The sequence below is a fragment of the Podarcis filfolensis genome, assembly GCF_964270895.1.
Source record: "Podarcis filfolensis genome assembly, chromosome: 4".
Classification (NCBI taxonomy): Eukaryota; Metazoa; Chordata; class Lepidosauria; order Squamata; family Lacertidae; genus Podarcis; species Podarcis filfolensis.
The window spans coordinates 31,729,609-31,744,420 of record NC_139607.1 but is presented as its reverse complement, the minus strand read 5'-3'; the positions used below and the strand labels follow the sequence as shown (position 1 = coordinate 31,744,420).

The 14,812-nt window shown below is 42.3% G+C and overlaps 1 protein-coding gene across 1 annotated transcript in view; it reads right to left on the bottom strand.

Moving 5' to 3' along the window:
• VWA3B (von Willebrand factor A domain containing 3B) overlaps positions 1–14,812 on the bottom strand; it is a 66,480-nt gene that overhangs the window by 35,324 nt on the left and 16,344 nt on the right. Inside the window, exons 9-15 of the mRNA XM_083611175.1 lie at positions 11,133–11,249; positions 9,896–10,089; positions 8,495–8,649; positions 5,541–5,679; positions 3,423–3,554; positions 2,006–2,104; positions 782–964 (exon numbers count right to left, since the gene is read on the bottom strand). Of these exons, the coding sequence (XP_083467301.1) occupies positions 782–964; positions 2,006–2,104; positions 3,423–3,554; positions 5,541–5,679; positions 8,495–8,649; positions 9,896–10,089; positions 11,133–11,249 (1,019 nt within the window). The remainder of the gene's footprint in view (positions 1–781; positions 965–2,005; positions 2,105–3,422; positions 3,555–5,540; positions 5,680–8,494; positions 8,650–9,895; positions 10,090–11,132; positions 11,250–14,812) is intronic.

Below are 14,812 nucleotides of genomic sequence, written 5' to 3'. Positions count from 1 at the left end.
GGAGGTATGAGAAATCAAGGAGGATCAGGAGAAAGAGGCCCTTCAGGACAGGAGGCTGGGGATCGCAGTGTGAGCACAGACTTAGACAAAGAGGAGTCAGAGGTTACCCCCGCTACCCAGCAGGAGGATAGTCCCAGTCCTGCTGGTTCCCCTCCCCACCCCCACCCAGCACCCCGCTCATGGAGAGTCCTGCATGTTGCTGAGCAATGGGCCAGACAGGCCCAGAGAAGGAGCCCACCCTGTTGCCTCCATCTGCTTGGGAGGGATCCAGAGTGAGAGGCTAGAGGGGAAAGGTGGGGCCAGCAGTCAGTTTCAGCAACATCTCCAGCTAAATGAGAGGAGCCAAAGGAACTCTGCTGTGTTGTTACTTTATGTGAAAAATAGCTAATTGCATTTCATGTCTCAAGTTTTTTCCTGCCCCGTGGATGACCTGGGCTCGCCTGACAGCCCCCTGACATTCCCACATCTTACTCTAGGGTCCCTCAACATCTGGCACCAAACACCAGTATTCACAAGCGCCCTAGAAAATTAGGACTCGGGGGACTCTCCCACAAAGGCTGAGATTTGGCAGAGATAAGCTGTCAGCTGATCCTCCTGATGAGGCCTTAGTTCTGGTATATCCATTTTGCTTCTCAAAAATGCTTTTGAACCTTCCGTTTTATGCAGACCCTATTAAGAACTTTGTGCACTAACCAATTCCATCAAAAGGTATTATACAGCCTCCTTGGTATGAAAAAGAAACACCTTAAAGTCTTCATCTTAACTTTTACTAAAGACTTGCCTCAGAAGGTTTTGGAGCATCAGGGTCTCTCAAAATAATATGATAGTAATGAAACCGTCCACCTGTCTCACTGGCCAATTCATTTAAAAATTTATTCGCTCCGGTATCATCACAGTTAAAGGAAATAGTGTGAATTGGAATGTTCCGGTGACGCTGGAGCTGGTCTAGAATTCTATCGGGGGGCTAAAAAAGAGAGAGAGAAATTAAATGTATTGACACAGAGATATTAACCAATACGCACTGCATAACAAATCAACTGGCTTCAGATTATATCTTATTGAGGAAGTGATAGAAGCATTAAAGCCTTCCGTGATTTATACCATAACAGACAGTGCTTTGAACTACAGGCAGTCATCAAAACCAAAGGAAGCTTAATTCCACTGGCTCAGTGTGGCATCCTGGGGATCAAAGTTCTCATTTGCTATTTCAGCACCTTCATCCAACAATCCAAACACTGAAGGAATCTTCAGGTTAACTTGCTCCTGTGGGGTCCACAAGGCTGGCAGAACCAGCATTGATTTTGCAGTATGCCCAGCTAGTTTCCCAAAATGGGTACGACAGCTTCCCTGGTAAAGAAGTCTCCCTCTATCTCCAGGACATGCAACATCTAGTTCCAGCCTGAGACTGCAGCTCCTGCCAGCACACTATCTCCTTAATGTTTGCTGTGCTTGATAAAGCTACGCTTTCCCATAACCAATACCTTCCCGCCACCACTGTGGCTCCACTCCCCCCAGCTGGTGCTCCCTAAGCTCCTTGAGCCATTCTCCTTCCTCATCAACCCGCCACTCATATGTCATTGTTCCTCCCATTCCAACTGTCTTCCAAGACCATAATCAATGCTGCTTTCTCTACCCAGTACCTACAACTGTTTTTCTTTCCCTACAACCCCCCTTCCCCGAGCTGCTTGCCCCAGTTTTCTCAAGAACCTCCTTTCTCATCTACCCAAAGACCTCAGCTTTTGGACCCTCCTACTCTGGGCGCTGGAAGATCATGCTTCCTCTGTTATCATGCGTCCTTCACCATGTCCTCTTCCCAGACTCTCATGGTCCCAATGTCTGTCTGGAACAAAAGATGGTGAGGACACAAAGATATGTATCTTCCTTGAACTGACTCAGACTAGTCTCAGTTTGGCAAGCCCTGCTCTACATCAATGCTCTGCTTTGTCATATAGCCAGTGTTACATCATCATACTGCCCTGACATGTCTTGCTTCTTCCATAGATACCTGGTCAGGTCTCCCATCAGTGAGAAGATAAATGGCTTGAGTGTCACTATCAGAATAGGCAATCTGAAGTGCTTTCAGGGTATTTGTAGAACTTCCAATCTAAGCAGTCAACAGAGGGGAAAAAACATCAGGAGGAAATGGAAACATTAACAGTGCTAAACTTGTGAAATGGATTGTCACATCTCTTTGTCAGGTTTGCTGGTGAGAGGAACCTTACAATTTGTCCAAAGGAAAGACTTAATTCAGTCCCGGAAGTAGTCTAAATCACCTGGTGGGCAACAATCAAAATAGATTCCTTCCAGTAGCATACTTTTATGATGAAAGTATGAAATCTTTCTGCAGGAACTCTTCCCAAGACAGATTTCTGTGCTTCGAATACAGTGATACAACCAAAGGCGCTTTCACCCTGATGCTAAATGCTCTTTTGAGACCCAATAGCCCACTTCAGACATCACATCCCTGGTCCAACAAATCATGGTTTTGTTCAATCAGGAATGTGCCGTACACCTATGTGCTCTCTTCTTGCCCCTCCCACTTTCTGATTGGGCTTAATACAAGACTTCCTGGTTTGTCAAGACTACAGTTTGCTGTGCCGTTCAAACCAGAAACTGTGGGTTGAGTACTCCTACAAACCAGAATCAAGTTCTGGTTTGTAGGGAGCACTCAAAGTTCAGTGGACTGTGGCGTGACAAACTAGGAAGTCTTGTATTGTCAAGAGCATGAGGAGGAAAGAGGAGTAATAATAATAATAATAATAATAATAATAATAATAATAATAATTTTATTTATATCCCGCCCTCTCCGGAGAGGCTGGGCTCAGGGCGGCTAACATCAAAATATATAATACACTAAAACATTAAGTCAAACAATCGATTAAAATACAGCTTAAATTAGATTAAAAGCAAAATAGAATCATATGGCAACCTATATGAATTATAATGGTGCTTAGACCTTAGATTCAAATCCTCATTCAGCTATGAAGGTGACCTTGTACAATCACTATATTTTAGTCTAATCAACTGTACAGTATTGCTGTGAATAAACTGGAGGTTGCCCTAGCTGCTAAGAGCATAAAATGGAAGAGGTATACAATCATGACTTCTTTGGAGAAATTGCAGGTTTAAAATGTGCTTAAGAACAATTCAGGAACCCTTATATTTAAGCTGTGCACACGAGGGGACATAGAGAAGAGCACACAGGCACATGCAGCACATTCCTATAGCTTGTTAGACCAGGAATGTGATGGCTGAACCAAGAGTGTCTTAAATGCAGAAAGGGAGTGGGAGAAGGTGTTACTCTTGCAAATAAAATTGTGCCTTTCAAGCCAGCTTTACAGTAACCAAAAATTAATTGAGGTGCACAGCAAAAACTTGGGTTACTCACATTTTCTTAAAGTGTTTTTTGTTCCTATATTTACCTCCAGATCGTTTACCCATAGTAGAGCTTCTCCCAAACTTTCTTCATTAACTCTAGCAAGTTTCTCCTTCCAAGCCACTGCCTCAGTGTCAAATTTAACAAAGTTAACTTTGGTTTTGTCTCTCAGTTGTTCCTGAAAGAAATGCTCCATTGAATTCTCCTTCATAGAAGAAATGTCACACTTTTTGCTGTATTTGAAAAGCAAATGACTACAGGAGTACATTTCATTCTTCTAGAAGTGATAACAATTATTTATTTCTGGAGATTGTAATTCTACCTCACAGAGTTTTGGACGTACTGAATCTACCCACACACCTCAAACTGGAGAAAGTACCTTGTCTTCCGCTCTATAAGACGCACCCGACCACAAGACACACCTAGTTTTAGAGGAGGAGAACAAGAAAAAAAATGTTCTCTCCCTCTCTGTGCAGCGCCCCTTCAGCAAAGCGGCAGGAGAAACGGAGCCCCTGCCATTTCTCCTCCGGCTTCGCTGAAGGGGCACTGCGCAGAGAGGGAAAGCTGCGCAGCGCCTCTCCAGCGAAACGAAGCCAGGAGAGCCTTTTGCGAAAGCAATTGCGAAAGCAATGCGAACCCTCCTGAGCACAGCGGGAGCACTCCCGCTGCCCTCAGGAGGCTTTGGCCGGCTGTCCCTGAAGCCAGGAGAGCAAGAGGGATCAGTGCACACCGATCCCTCTTGCTCTCCTGGCTTCAGCGAAAGCTGTGCAGCCTGCATTCGCTTCATAAGACACACACACATTTCCCCTTACTTTTTAGGAGGGGGAAAGTGCGTCTTATAGAGTGAAAAAATACGGTATCTATGTTTTCATTAGAGGGAAAAGATTGTCACTGAGTGGTAGTTAGGGATGTTAGACATTGTTTCCCATTCCGCTCTGTAATCATCGCATGCAGCACTGTTTCCATTTCTGCTGCTGTTTACCTTCTACCAAAGACAGCTTTATTATTCTCGCTATCTGATGTGGTGAAATTACATAACTTATATAATGAATTATGTAAATGCCATTGTCACTATGTTATTCCAACCCCATTCATTTCAATGCAAAGGAAACACAAAACAAATGGGGGGGACACACATAATCAGTGAAATTTCATTCATGAACAAAAAGCAATGGCAGCAAATGTGGATCATATTATGGATCAAATTGATTTTCATTCTGGACATAGGAATGTACAGTGGTACCTTGGTTCTCAAACGCCAAAAAATCTAGAAGTAAGTGTTCCGGTTTTCGAACGTTTTTCGGAAGTCGAACGTCCGATGTGACTATCGGCTATTGTTTCCAGGGTGCCTGCACCAATCAGAAGCCACGCCTTGGTTTTCAAAGATTTCGAAAGTCAAACGGACTTCCAGAACAAATTCAGTTTGAGAACCATGGTACCACTGGATTTGGGGCTTTTGTTTTTGCTATTTATTTTGCATTTTTGTTTTTGAGGCTTTTTTGGTTAATTTGTTTTTGTGACTGTGTGGAACCCAGTTCAGCTACTGATTGATTGACTGATTGTGTGACTGTGGAAATGGATAAAAGACCCCCATCCAAACAATGACTATCATCAGTGCAGGTAAGGAAAAAAAGTAATTTTAATTTTTATCATCCACAATACTGTCTTATTTATTTTATAGGACAGTACGTTGATTATTGCTTTCATTTTATGGATCAATGGTCTCATTAGATAGTAAAATTCATGTCAAATTGTTGTTTTAGGGGTTGTTTTTTAAAGTCTGGAACGGATTAATCCATTTTGCATTACTTTCTATGGGAAAGCACGCTTTGGTTTTGGAACGCTTTGGTTTTGGAATGGACTTCCAGATCGGATTAAGTTTGAGAACTAAGGTACCACTGTATAAGCAAACACCAGCAATTTCCACTCTCCTATTGGCAGAGCACATAGTTTGCACTCGATAAGGTCCCAAGTTTTGTCCTTGCATCTCTAGGAAGGATTGGAAAGAATCCTGTCTGAAACACTGGGAGTTAGGTGGACTAATCAATCATCTGACTTGGTACAGCTTTCTATATCCCTCTGCATGACTGGAGAAATATAGAATAGGTCTTTGCACGCATTTTGTTTTACAATCCTTGCCTTGGGGAACATAGTTGTCACTCACCCGCATGAGCTGAAATATTTTCTGCTTCACCACGGGCAGTTTGTCTTTCATAGAGTGGGATGTATCAATGAGAAAATAGATGTTATCTTCAGTTACATCTCCAAAGAGTGCTCTGCTCCCTTTTTTCAGCTCCTGAAGTCTACAGGAAAACACACTCAATGTGAAATGAGAGGCACAGACTAAACTGTGTAAAATGCTCCCTTTGTCTTTCCTTAACTATCCTATGCTTGTAAAAACTTATATGATAATAGAGATCAAATAGAAAAACCCAGTCAAATATTTTTTTAAAAAACAAAATCTGAAGTCATTATATATACAATACTCTTTAAACGTGAAAACCTATTAAAGCTTAAAATCATACAAGAATGGGATCTAGAGTCTAAAACTCCTCCACATTTTAAGGGGTATCAGTATGGTGTGGTAGTTTGAGCGTTGGACTAGGACTGAGAAGACGATGTCGTTAATTTGTAGGCCACAAAATTCAACAGAGGACATTGGGCCAATTACCATCTGTCCACTTGATCTATCTCAAATTGCAACGGTAAAATGAGGTTGGGGGACTATGTATTCTGCTTTGAGGCCCTTGAAGTACAGTGGTACCTCAGGTTAAGTACTTAATTTGTTCCAGAGGTCCGTTCTTAACCTGAAACTGTTCTTAACCTGAAGCACCACTTTAGCTAATGGGGCCTCCTGCTGCCGCCACGCCACCGTAGCACGATTTCTGTTCTCATCCTGAAGCAAAGTTCTTAACCTGAGGTACTATTTCTGGGTTAGCAGAGTCTGTAACCTGAAGCGTATGTAACCTGAAGCATATGTAACCCGAGGTACCACTGTATATTATTAATGGTAACATCAACAACAACAATGTTTTTTAAAAAAATCTTTATGCAATTACAGTATAGATGTATTATTGTTTACTATATAATTATCGTGTTGCTTCACAAATTCCTGATAATGTACTCATTACCATTTCCCCTTCATCTCAAAATGTACTGCATAAAAATAATTACCTGAATGGTTGACATGGCAACCTAGAGAAGCTATAGCGTCAGAGAAGGCTGTTTACCATGTTGGGTTCATTACCTCCTGTTCCTTAGCTTAACCTTTTCCCACCCATGGCCTTTTAAACTGAACTCTCACATTAATACACCTACATCAATGTGTGGGCTGCATGTTTCAAAACAACACTTAACCAACCACTTTACTGGAGAATATAGAGCAAGGGTATGGAACCGATGACCATCCAGATATTGTAAGACTCCCAACTCCCATCTGCTCCATACAGCATGGCCAATTGTCAGCGAAGATGGGAGTTGTAGACCAAAACAGCTAGAGAACATCAAACCAGGAAAGGCTATCAAGACCATAATTCAGAGAACTATGTGGAATGTAACATCACAAAAGCAGTCAAATACAGTGGTACCTCGGGTTACAGACGCTTCAGGTTACAGACTCCGGTAACCCAGAAATAGTACCTCGAGTTAAGAACTTTGCTTCAGGATGAGAACAGAAATCGTGCAGCGGCAGCGCAGCAGCAGCGGGAGGCCCCATTAGCTAAAGTGGTACTGCAGGTTAAGAACAGTTTCAGGTTAAGAACGGACCTCCAGAAAGAATTAAGTTCTTAACCCGAGGTACCACTGTAAAACATTTCCTGTTTGCCCAGAGGGGACACATAGGGGAATGTTGCTCCAGCCAGGAGGACTTCCTGTCACACCTGGTCTCGAGCATCCTCCCCCTGTGTGTGACCAAGTAAATGGGCATGACCCTGGGATACCCCATAAAAGAGGTGGTCACGCAGCCATCTTCCCCTTTTCTCTTGATGCTCCTCCTCTTGTATTATCTTGATGCTTTTGCTGTGTGCTGGCTCTCAGCCAGCAGCACATGGGCTCATTCCTCACAAGAGGATGAACCCACACTTTTCTATGTACCTATAACTACAAGCTAAAGCCTGCCTTCAGGATCACACTGTGGACTGAATGTGAGTAAACCTTATCACTACTTTAAAAGAAGATTTTATTGTGTCATTATTGTTTTAAGAGGGAACAAAGGGGGATTAACCAGGAACAAAGCCAATCTGGACAAGCCAGACTGGATTGCTTAACTCAAGTGATTCTCACAAATCCAATCAACTAGCTTCCTGCTATGTACAGTGGTACCTCAGGTTACATACGCTTCAGGTTACATACGCTTCAGGTTACAGACTCCGCTAACCCAGAAATAGTACCTCGGGTTAAGAACTTTGCTCCAGGGTGAGAACAGAAATTGTGCTCCGGCGGCGCGGCAGCAGCAGGAGGCCCCATTAGCTAAAGTGGTGCTTCAGGTTAAGAACAGTTTCAGGTTAAGAATGGACCTCCGCAATGAATTAAGTACTTAACCCGAGGTACCACTGTACATGGGAATATGTTCCGCTACAAGCTCACTAGCGTGAGTGAGGAAGGATAATATTAATCAATATATCCTCTCCTACTGTCCTCAACCTTCCCACAAACTATGCTGAGGCCTGCTTAACAAACAATATAGTGCATCTTCTGAGAAGGGTTACCACAGGTTCCCCATCCCTGACATGCAGAATATGGAGTGTTACAGGTTAGGCATGAAAATGTTGCATTTAGGTTCAGGTATGATCTCAAACAAACAGGTGAATTGCACCATAACTTGAGAAGTCATGTAAGAAGACTGAATTGGTGATACAAACATGTTCTGTAATATATCTCTCAATAAGGTCACTCTAAATGCTTTATCAACTAATATTTGTGTGACTTTTTTTTATATGCAATCCAAAAGTTGTTGGTTTTTTTTTAAGGCCTGGTGAAAGTTTTAAGACCTGACAAAAGTTTATAACAGTGCCCAAATATCGCACAATCATTTTTAAAGCAGACACGAGTTATGTATTGGACAGCTTTCCCATTATGGGACGCTGCTTTTGAAAATATTACATTAGAAAGCAATTGAACCTTAGTTCCATTTGATCGAGAACAGTCTTCATTTTATCTTCATACTGTTTGCACCTTTCCCCAGTCAAATGCATATGGAGTGTGGGCCCATCTTCCAAGTCTGTATGCAAAAACTTGTCACAGTATTTTGCATCGATTAACTTCTTGTTAGACTCCTATACGGGCAAGACGTTCGGGGGAGAATGTGGAGACATGATCTACACAAAGCACTGGCTAGAACATTTTAATGCTGCATTTTTATGAAGACATGGCAAACACACACACTCTCAAGCTCACTTAGACCTCCCTGTCCAACCAAAATAGTATTCCCCCCCCCCATCCCCTGCATGGGCTTGTGGGGGGAAACTATTGTAGCTAATAGAAGACTTTTTCCCAGCCTAATTGCAACATGGGGTAGGATCACTGGAGGAGGAAGAGGAGTACGGGGGGAGCGCACTGTTCCCGGCAGCGTGATCATGGTAGGGTACCATCGCAGCTGTCCACCGCCCACGCTGGGCGCCCTGCCCCTGCAGGCGGCGCCCCCCACCCCGGGACGCACGCCAGCCCCGCCCCACCTGCTCTCCGCCCCCCGGTGCCGGAGCATGAAGCTCCGTTGCTGGGTAGGACAGAGGGGGTCACAACTGGGGAAAGCAGATTTAAGTCCCCCAAATAATTCTAGGAACTGCAGTTTGCTAAGAAACTGTAGTTCTGTGAGTGGAAAACTACAGCTCCCAAGATTCTTTGGGGAGTAAGTCAAGTGTTTTAAATGCACTTTAACTGTATAGTGTAGATCCACCCTGACAAGATGCTGACTTGAACTCACTTCCTCCTCCTACATGCCTCCCTCATGACAGCAGACATATTTAACATTCTCTTCTGCTTAGATGAAAGAGGAGGATGTGGTGCCTGCTGCAGAACACCAGAAGCTCTGTGGTTAGCGTGACCAAACCAGTCTAATTTACCTTCCCCTCAACTTCCCTCCCCTTTCTGCGATTATTTATTTTATATCTTTTTTATTACTGCACATTCAATTCAAATATATTTACTAATTTTCCCTTATCTTCCCCTTAATTATATCTTACTGCACGTGTTTCCATCAGTCCCACTAATGTTTTGATTTGTTTTGTTTTTATTTGTATCTTCAAATAGTCAATAAATTTTCCCCATTCTATTTTTTTTTAAGTCTCTCTTCCTGATATCTTATTCATCCAGTGAGTTCTGCCATTTCTGCGTGTTCCATCAGTTTCAGTTGCCAATCTTCCTTTGTTGGAACCACAAACCCCAAAGTTCTGGCATGTTCTTTAATCCCTCCGGAGAGATACTGACAGTGTGGATTCATCCCTGTCATAAACTAGCACAGCTGTAAACCTATGTGACAAAACTGCAGTCAAGAAAATGTACCAAAACTAGTGGATTACCTACAGCATCAGTTTGCACCGATTCATCCTGTGGCTTGGTTCTTATGTTGACAATCCCCTTTGCATGACGAAAACTGAGATCGCCAAATGCTTTTGTTATGGTCAGCTTCTGCGCTTTCAAGCCATTCTTCTGAAGCCACTCCTTGGTATTCACATAATCCTCTGCTCTTGAATCATTTACTATACCGTCAGTTTGGGCTGATGGCGTAAAAAGGAATGAATGGAATGTGCATTTGCTGACACTAGACTGAACCTAATATAATCAACTCGAGCACTCTCATTTTTAAAAATACATGCTTTCCTCCCTTTTACAAAGCAATACTGCTTTGTTAAAATGACCTAAGATAGGAAGACTTTGCATATGAAAAAGCAAAGCACAACGCTTTAAAAACATAATGCCTAAATTGGGATTTCCAAATCCAGAATTTGGAACTGTAATAATCGCCCTGTGAAATCAAAATGAGTTGTTGATCAGCTTTTTGTCCTGCAAGACTACAAAGTGCCTTAATGTGCACTGTGAGAGATATAGCTTTAAGATAACCTGTAAATTGATAAGATATGGTCCTTTGAATCTGAAAGGATTTTGAGATAATGCATCCATTTTAAATCCATCACTCCCGGCACAGACTGAGCTTGCACTTGAGCCTAGATCTCCTGGGTAAACTACACCACTTGAGCAAGGAAAGATGAAGTCTGCAGTGGATGGTATTTTAAAAAATTGGGCGGATGATGTACAGTACAGACCAACAGGCAAGGGAAGTTTAGGGCATGAGGGCTAGTAGGCCTGGCCATTCCTTGCCTCCCCAGTGCTGCTCTGCCGTTTACTCTGCAGTTTAGAAGACAGCAATTTAGAGGCAAAAGCACACATGACACCAGAGACATAGGTATCGGCCTTATATCGAGATAGACCATTGGGTCCATATAGCTCAGCATTAAATAAACTCACTGGCAGCAGCCTTCCAAGATTTAAGGTAGTGTCTGCATGCATAACATGTATTCTACCAATGAGCCATGGCTTCAAGCATGCTAGAGTGACACACTCATAATTCACACTTGCAAGAAAGACTGCAGCCACTCTATTAGGCAAACTTCCTGCAACGTGCAGATCTGTAAGAGCAACCTCATCCTTTTGAGTGCCACTGACTTACAATTGTCCGTAATGGAATCGAGAGCATAATCATCAATGCTGCAATGCAGTCAGAATATTTAAAAATATGTGTGTGTGTGTGTTCATAACATACCTGAAGGTAGTTCAGACTGCTCAAACTCTATCAGAATTCTCTGAACTTGTATCAGTGCATTCCTGGCTTCTTCCATCTCCTTCCAGATCAGGTACACATCTTCTCTGACCCCTGTTCCTGAATTTTGGAGTAATGCGAGAGGCACAGAAATAGAAGCAAATTTAGTTACCTACTGAGTTTCTCTGGCCTTTCATGCCCTCTGAATGCCTTTACTTTTGATAATCATAGAGGAGTCGTGGGCAATCACTGCACACCTTTCAATAATATATCCAGGAGAAAATGCATTCTGAGTATATGGGAATGACTAATGCCGATAGGGGGAGCAAATCTGAGCTGGTTTTATAGTGTCTGACAGTAAACCTAAAGACCTGTGGATTGCTTTCTCTGGAATGCATCTAGACCCACGGGTTTGGTTTGGTTTTTTTTGCAAAAAAAAAAAATTATATTGATTAAAAGAACTAAAGCTCACATTGTTCTTTTTTTCAAAGAATCCATTATGAAACATTTATTTATTCATGTATCTGCAAATATATCTGTACTGCCAAACCAAAAAACTATCAAGGCAGTGGACAGTGTCAATCATGATTTTAAAGTGAATAAACAAAAATAAGCCAAATATAACAAATCAGGTTAATACCTCAGCTGGCTCACCCCTGTGTGAACAGCTATGTGAACATACGTGTTTTAACATGATCGCTAAGGACTGGTAATTTTTGCTTCTGAACTCTTATACACTTATTATATATTTTAAAAGTGCAAGATCATAGGTACATCATCATCATCATAATTTATTATTTATACCCCGCCCATCTGGCTGGGTTTTCCCAGCCACTCTGGGTGGCTTCAAACCAAATATTTTTTTTAAAAAATGCAATAAAACATCAAACATTAAAAAAATTCCTAAACAAGGCTGCCTTAAGGTGTCCTCTAAAAGTCAGTTAGTTGTTTATTTCCTTGACATCTGATGGGAGGGTGTTCCACAGGGCGGGCGCCACCACCGAGAAGGCCCTCCGCCTGGTTCCCTGTAACCTCACTTCTCGCAGTGAGGGAACTGCCAGAAGGCCCTTGGAGCTGGACCTCAGTCTCCAGGCTGAACGATGGGGGTGGAGACGCTCCTTCAGGAAATACTTGCATGCATGCCCCAAATGGAAGAAGGTAGTCAAGAGCAAAGGGACACTTATTGAGTGGAGGGGCCAAAGCACACAGCACAGAAATATTACATCAAGGATCGCCCACTGGTATGGATGTGAAATAAAAAGAATAGCTATGGAAATAAAAAGCATAGCTATGGAAAGCATTAAACTGTGAGCATTTGAACCTCGTGTGCCCATCACCCACAGAGAAAAATCACGTGTGAATGGCCCATTTGTGAGATCTTGCCCCCACCTGGAAGCACCCATTGCTATAGTGAGTCAAAGCTGTGTGTTCCAACCTACCAAGAAAAAATCCTGCAGAGAAGTGTACTGCATCTCCACATACAGAGCATGCAGAAATGCAGCGCTCTCTACAGATGCTTGCAATATAAAATGTGCATTTGATGTAGTCCACAAATGTTTAAGCCTTGATAAATATGTGGAATTGTTAAGGTGCCACAAATCTTCTCCCCACCGCAAACCCTACTTATCACAATGGTGGGCATTTTGCTAGTAGAGCCACACTGCAATTAAATGCTATAAAAAAATCTCAGTATGGATGCAGATAAGATAGGGAATCATACACAGACACAAAAATATCACAAGAACAAATGTGTGCTTTCCCCCCCTATATACCAGAAAGCTTCTCTGGAGCTGTATTTTAAATCAAAGATACCTGCAAACGTGCTAGTTCACTGCGCCTGCAAAGCAGTCACAGATTGACTCCCCATCATTAAATACCAGCGCCGGCTTTATTTGCCTGCAGTATCAGCTTAACCCTCTTCTGTGCCAAGATAATGTCATGCTTTATGATGCTGCAGTGGCACCGCAGTTGGCGCGAACTACTTTTTAAGGAGTTTATTTCCTGGCACAGCAAAATCTTGAGAGGGGGCCATAAGCCGCAGATCTGACAGCAACATGCTTCAGCTATCATAAAACTTTGAAGAAGCTAATATTTGAGGATCCAATAAATCTACAATTATTGCTCAGCTGAAATAAAGTATGTATGTTCTTGCATATGCACAAGTGCAGCTCTGACAGAAACAGCAAGGCTCCTCTCGCTCCTTTTTCTTCTAGCATTGCACAACTTTAAATGTGCTATTGTATACTGCCATCTCCTGGGACTCTCCTATATTTCTACTTTCATATTAGAGGGGGAAATCAGCCTAGGAGAATGAAGGAAAGGTTAGTAGCACACAGTTCTTAAAAGAATACAACAGGATTTGCTGTTCTCATTTATTAGCCAGAAATAAATTTTATTGCTTAAAAACAAGCAGTGGCTTATTATCATCACCACCATATGGGGGAAAAACACACATAAACCTGTACAAGCCAGGACCATCAGATTACGGTCTGTCTAAAATGAGCCACAGTCAGTATGATTTGGGCATTTAAAGTTATTCCCGATGCTTATTTTTTGCAAGCCACTTTTACACTTGCTTGGAACTATAAGGAAGCATAGGCACTTTAAAAATTTTTAGTTATTTAAGTTCACCATGTGATGATCATAATATCGAGCAACATGAACTTTTGAAAATACTACACTTCATGGTTTTCCACTCTGAAAGTATTTGTTTATTCTCTTGTGTTTCTTTTAATGTTAAATAGACTATTGTATTTTAATATTCTGTTGGAAGCCGCCCAGAGTGGCTGGGGAACCCCAGCCAGATGGGCGGGGTATAAATAAATTATTATTATTATTATTATTATTATTATTATTATTATTATTATTATACCTCTGCATGAATCCCACCACAATTCACAATGGGTTAAGACCTCCGGACGGCCTTTGCCTAATAATAATAATAATAATAATAATAATAATAATAATAATAGCAAAATATAACCTGCATATCATCTCAGCATACCTTGAAAACCCAGGTGCTTAAGAAAAGAAACAGGCTCAAAAGTTTTCTTTGAAATGGGTCACAAATCCGCCCAGAAGAGAAAGAAAGAGCTGCTAACTGATTTCCTCTGGGCATCTGCAACTGGGCAAATGAAACAATGGCTCTGTTCTGCACACACCACTGACCCTGAATGTTTAATCTGTTTATCGCCGGCTCAATAAACTGCACAGCCACAGAACACGGGAAACAAGTTGCATGCAGTTCCAGATCTGCATTTTGTTGCATATGCTTGGTATGTTAGGATCAGGTTGCTCTGGCACAGAGACATTAAAAGGAAAGGTAGACACTAGCGAGCCCTTCTGAAGCGACACATGGAGGCAGTAGCAGACTGAGATAAAAGCAAGCACTCATCAGCAGCTTTGCTTCTTATAATGTATGTATGGCCCTAGGAAGGTGCCTTCACAGGTCCAGGAAGGTTACTGCCAACTACACTGCCTGCCAGTGGCTCTCCAGGGTTTCAGACCAGTCCTACCTGGAGATGCCAAGAACTGCACCTGGTACTTCCTTCGTGCTTATTGATCTAAGAGCCCTTTCTCACTATGGCTTTGAGCACTCGGCTCTACCATTGGGCAGTGAGGCAGTTGTCTCAAGCAGCATATGCTAAGGGGCAGCAAATGCCAGTGAGATGCTGGGTGGGGCA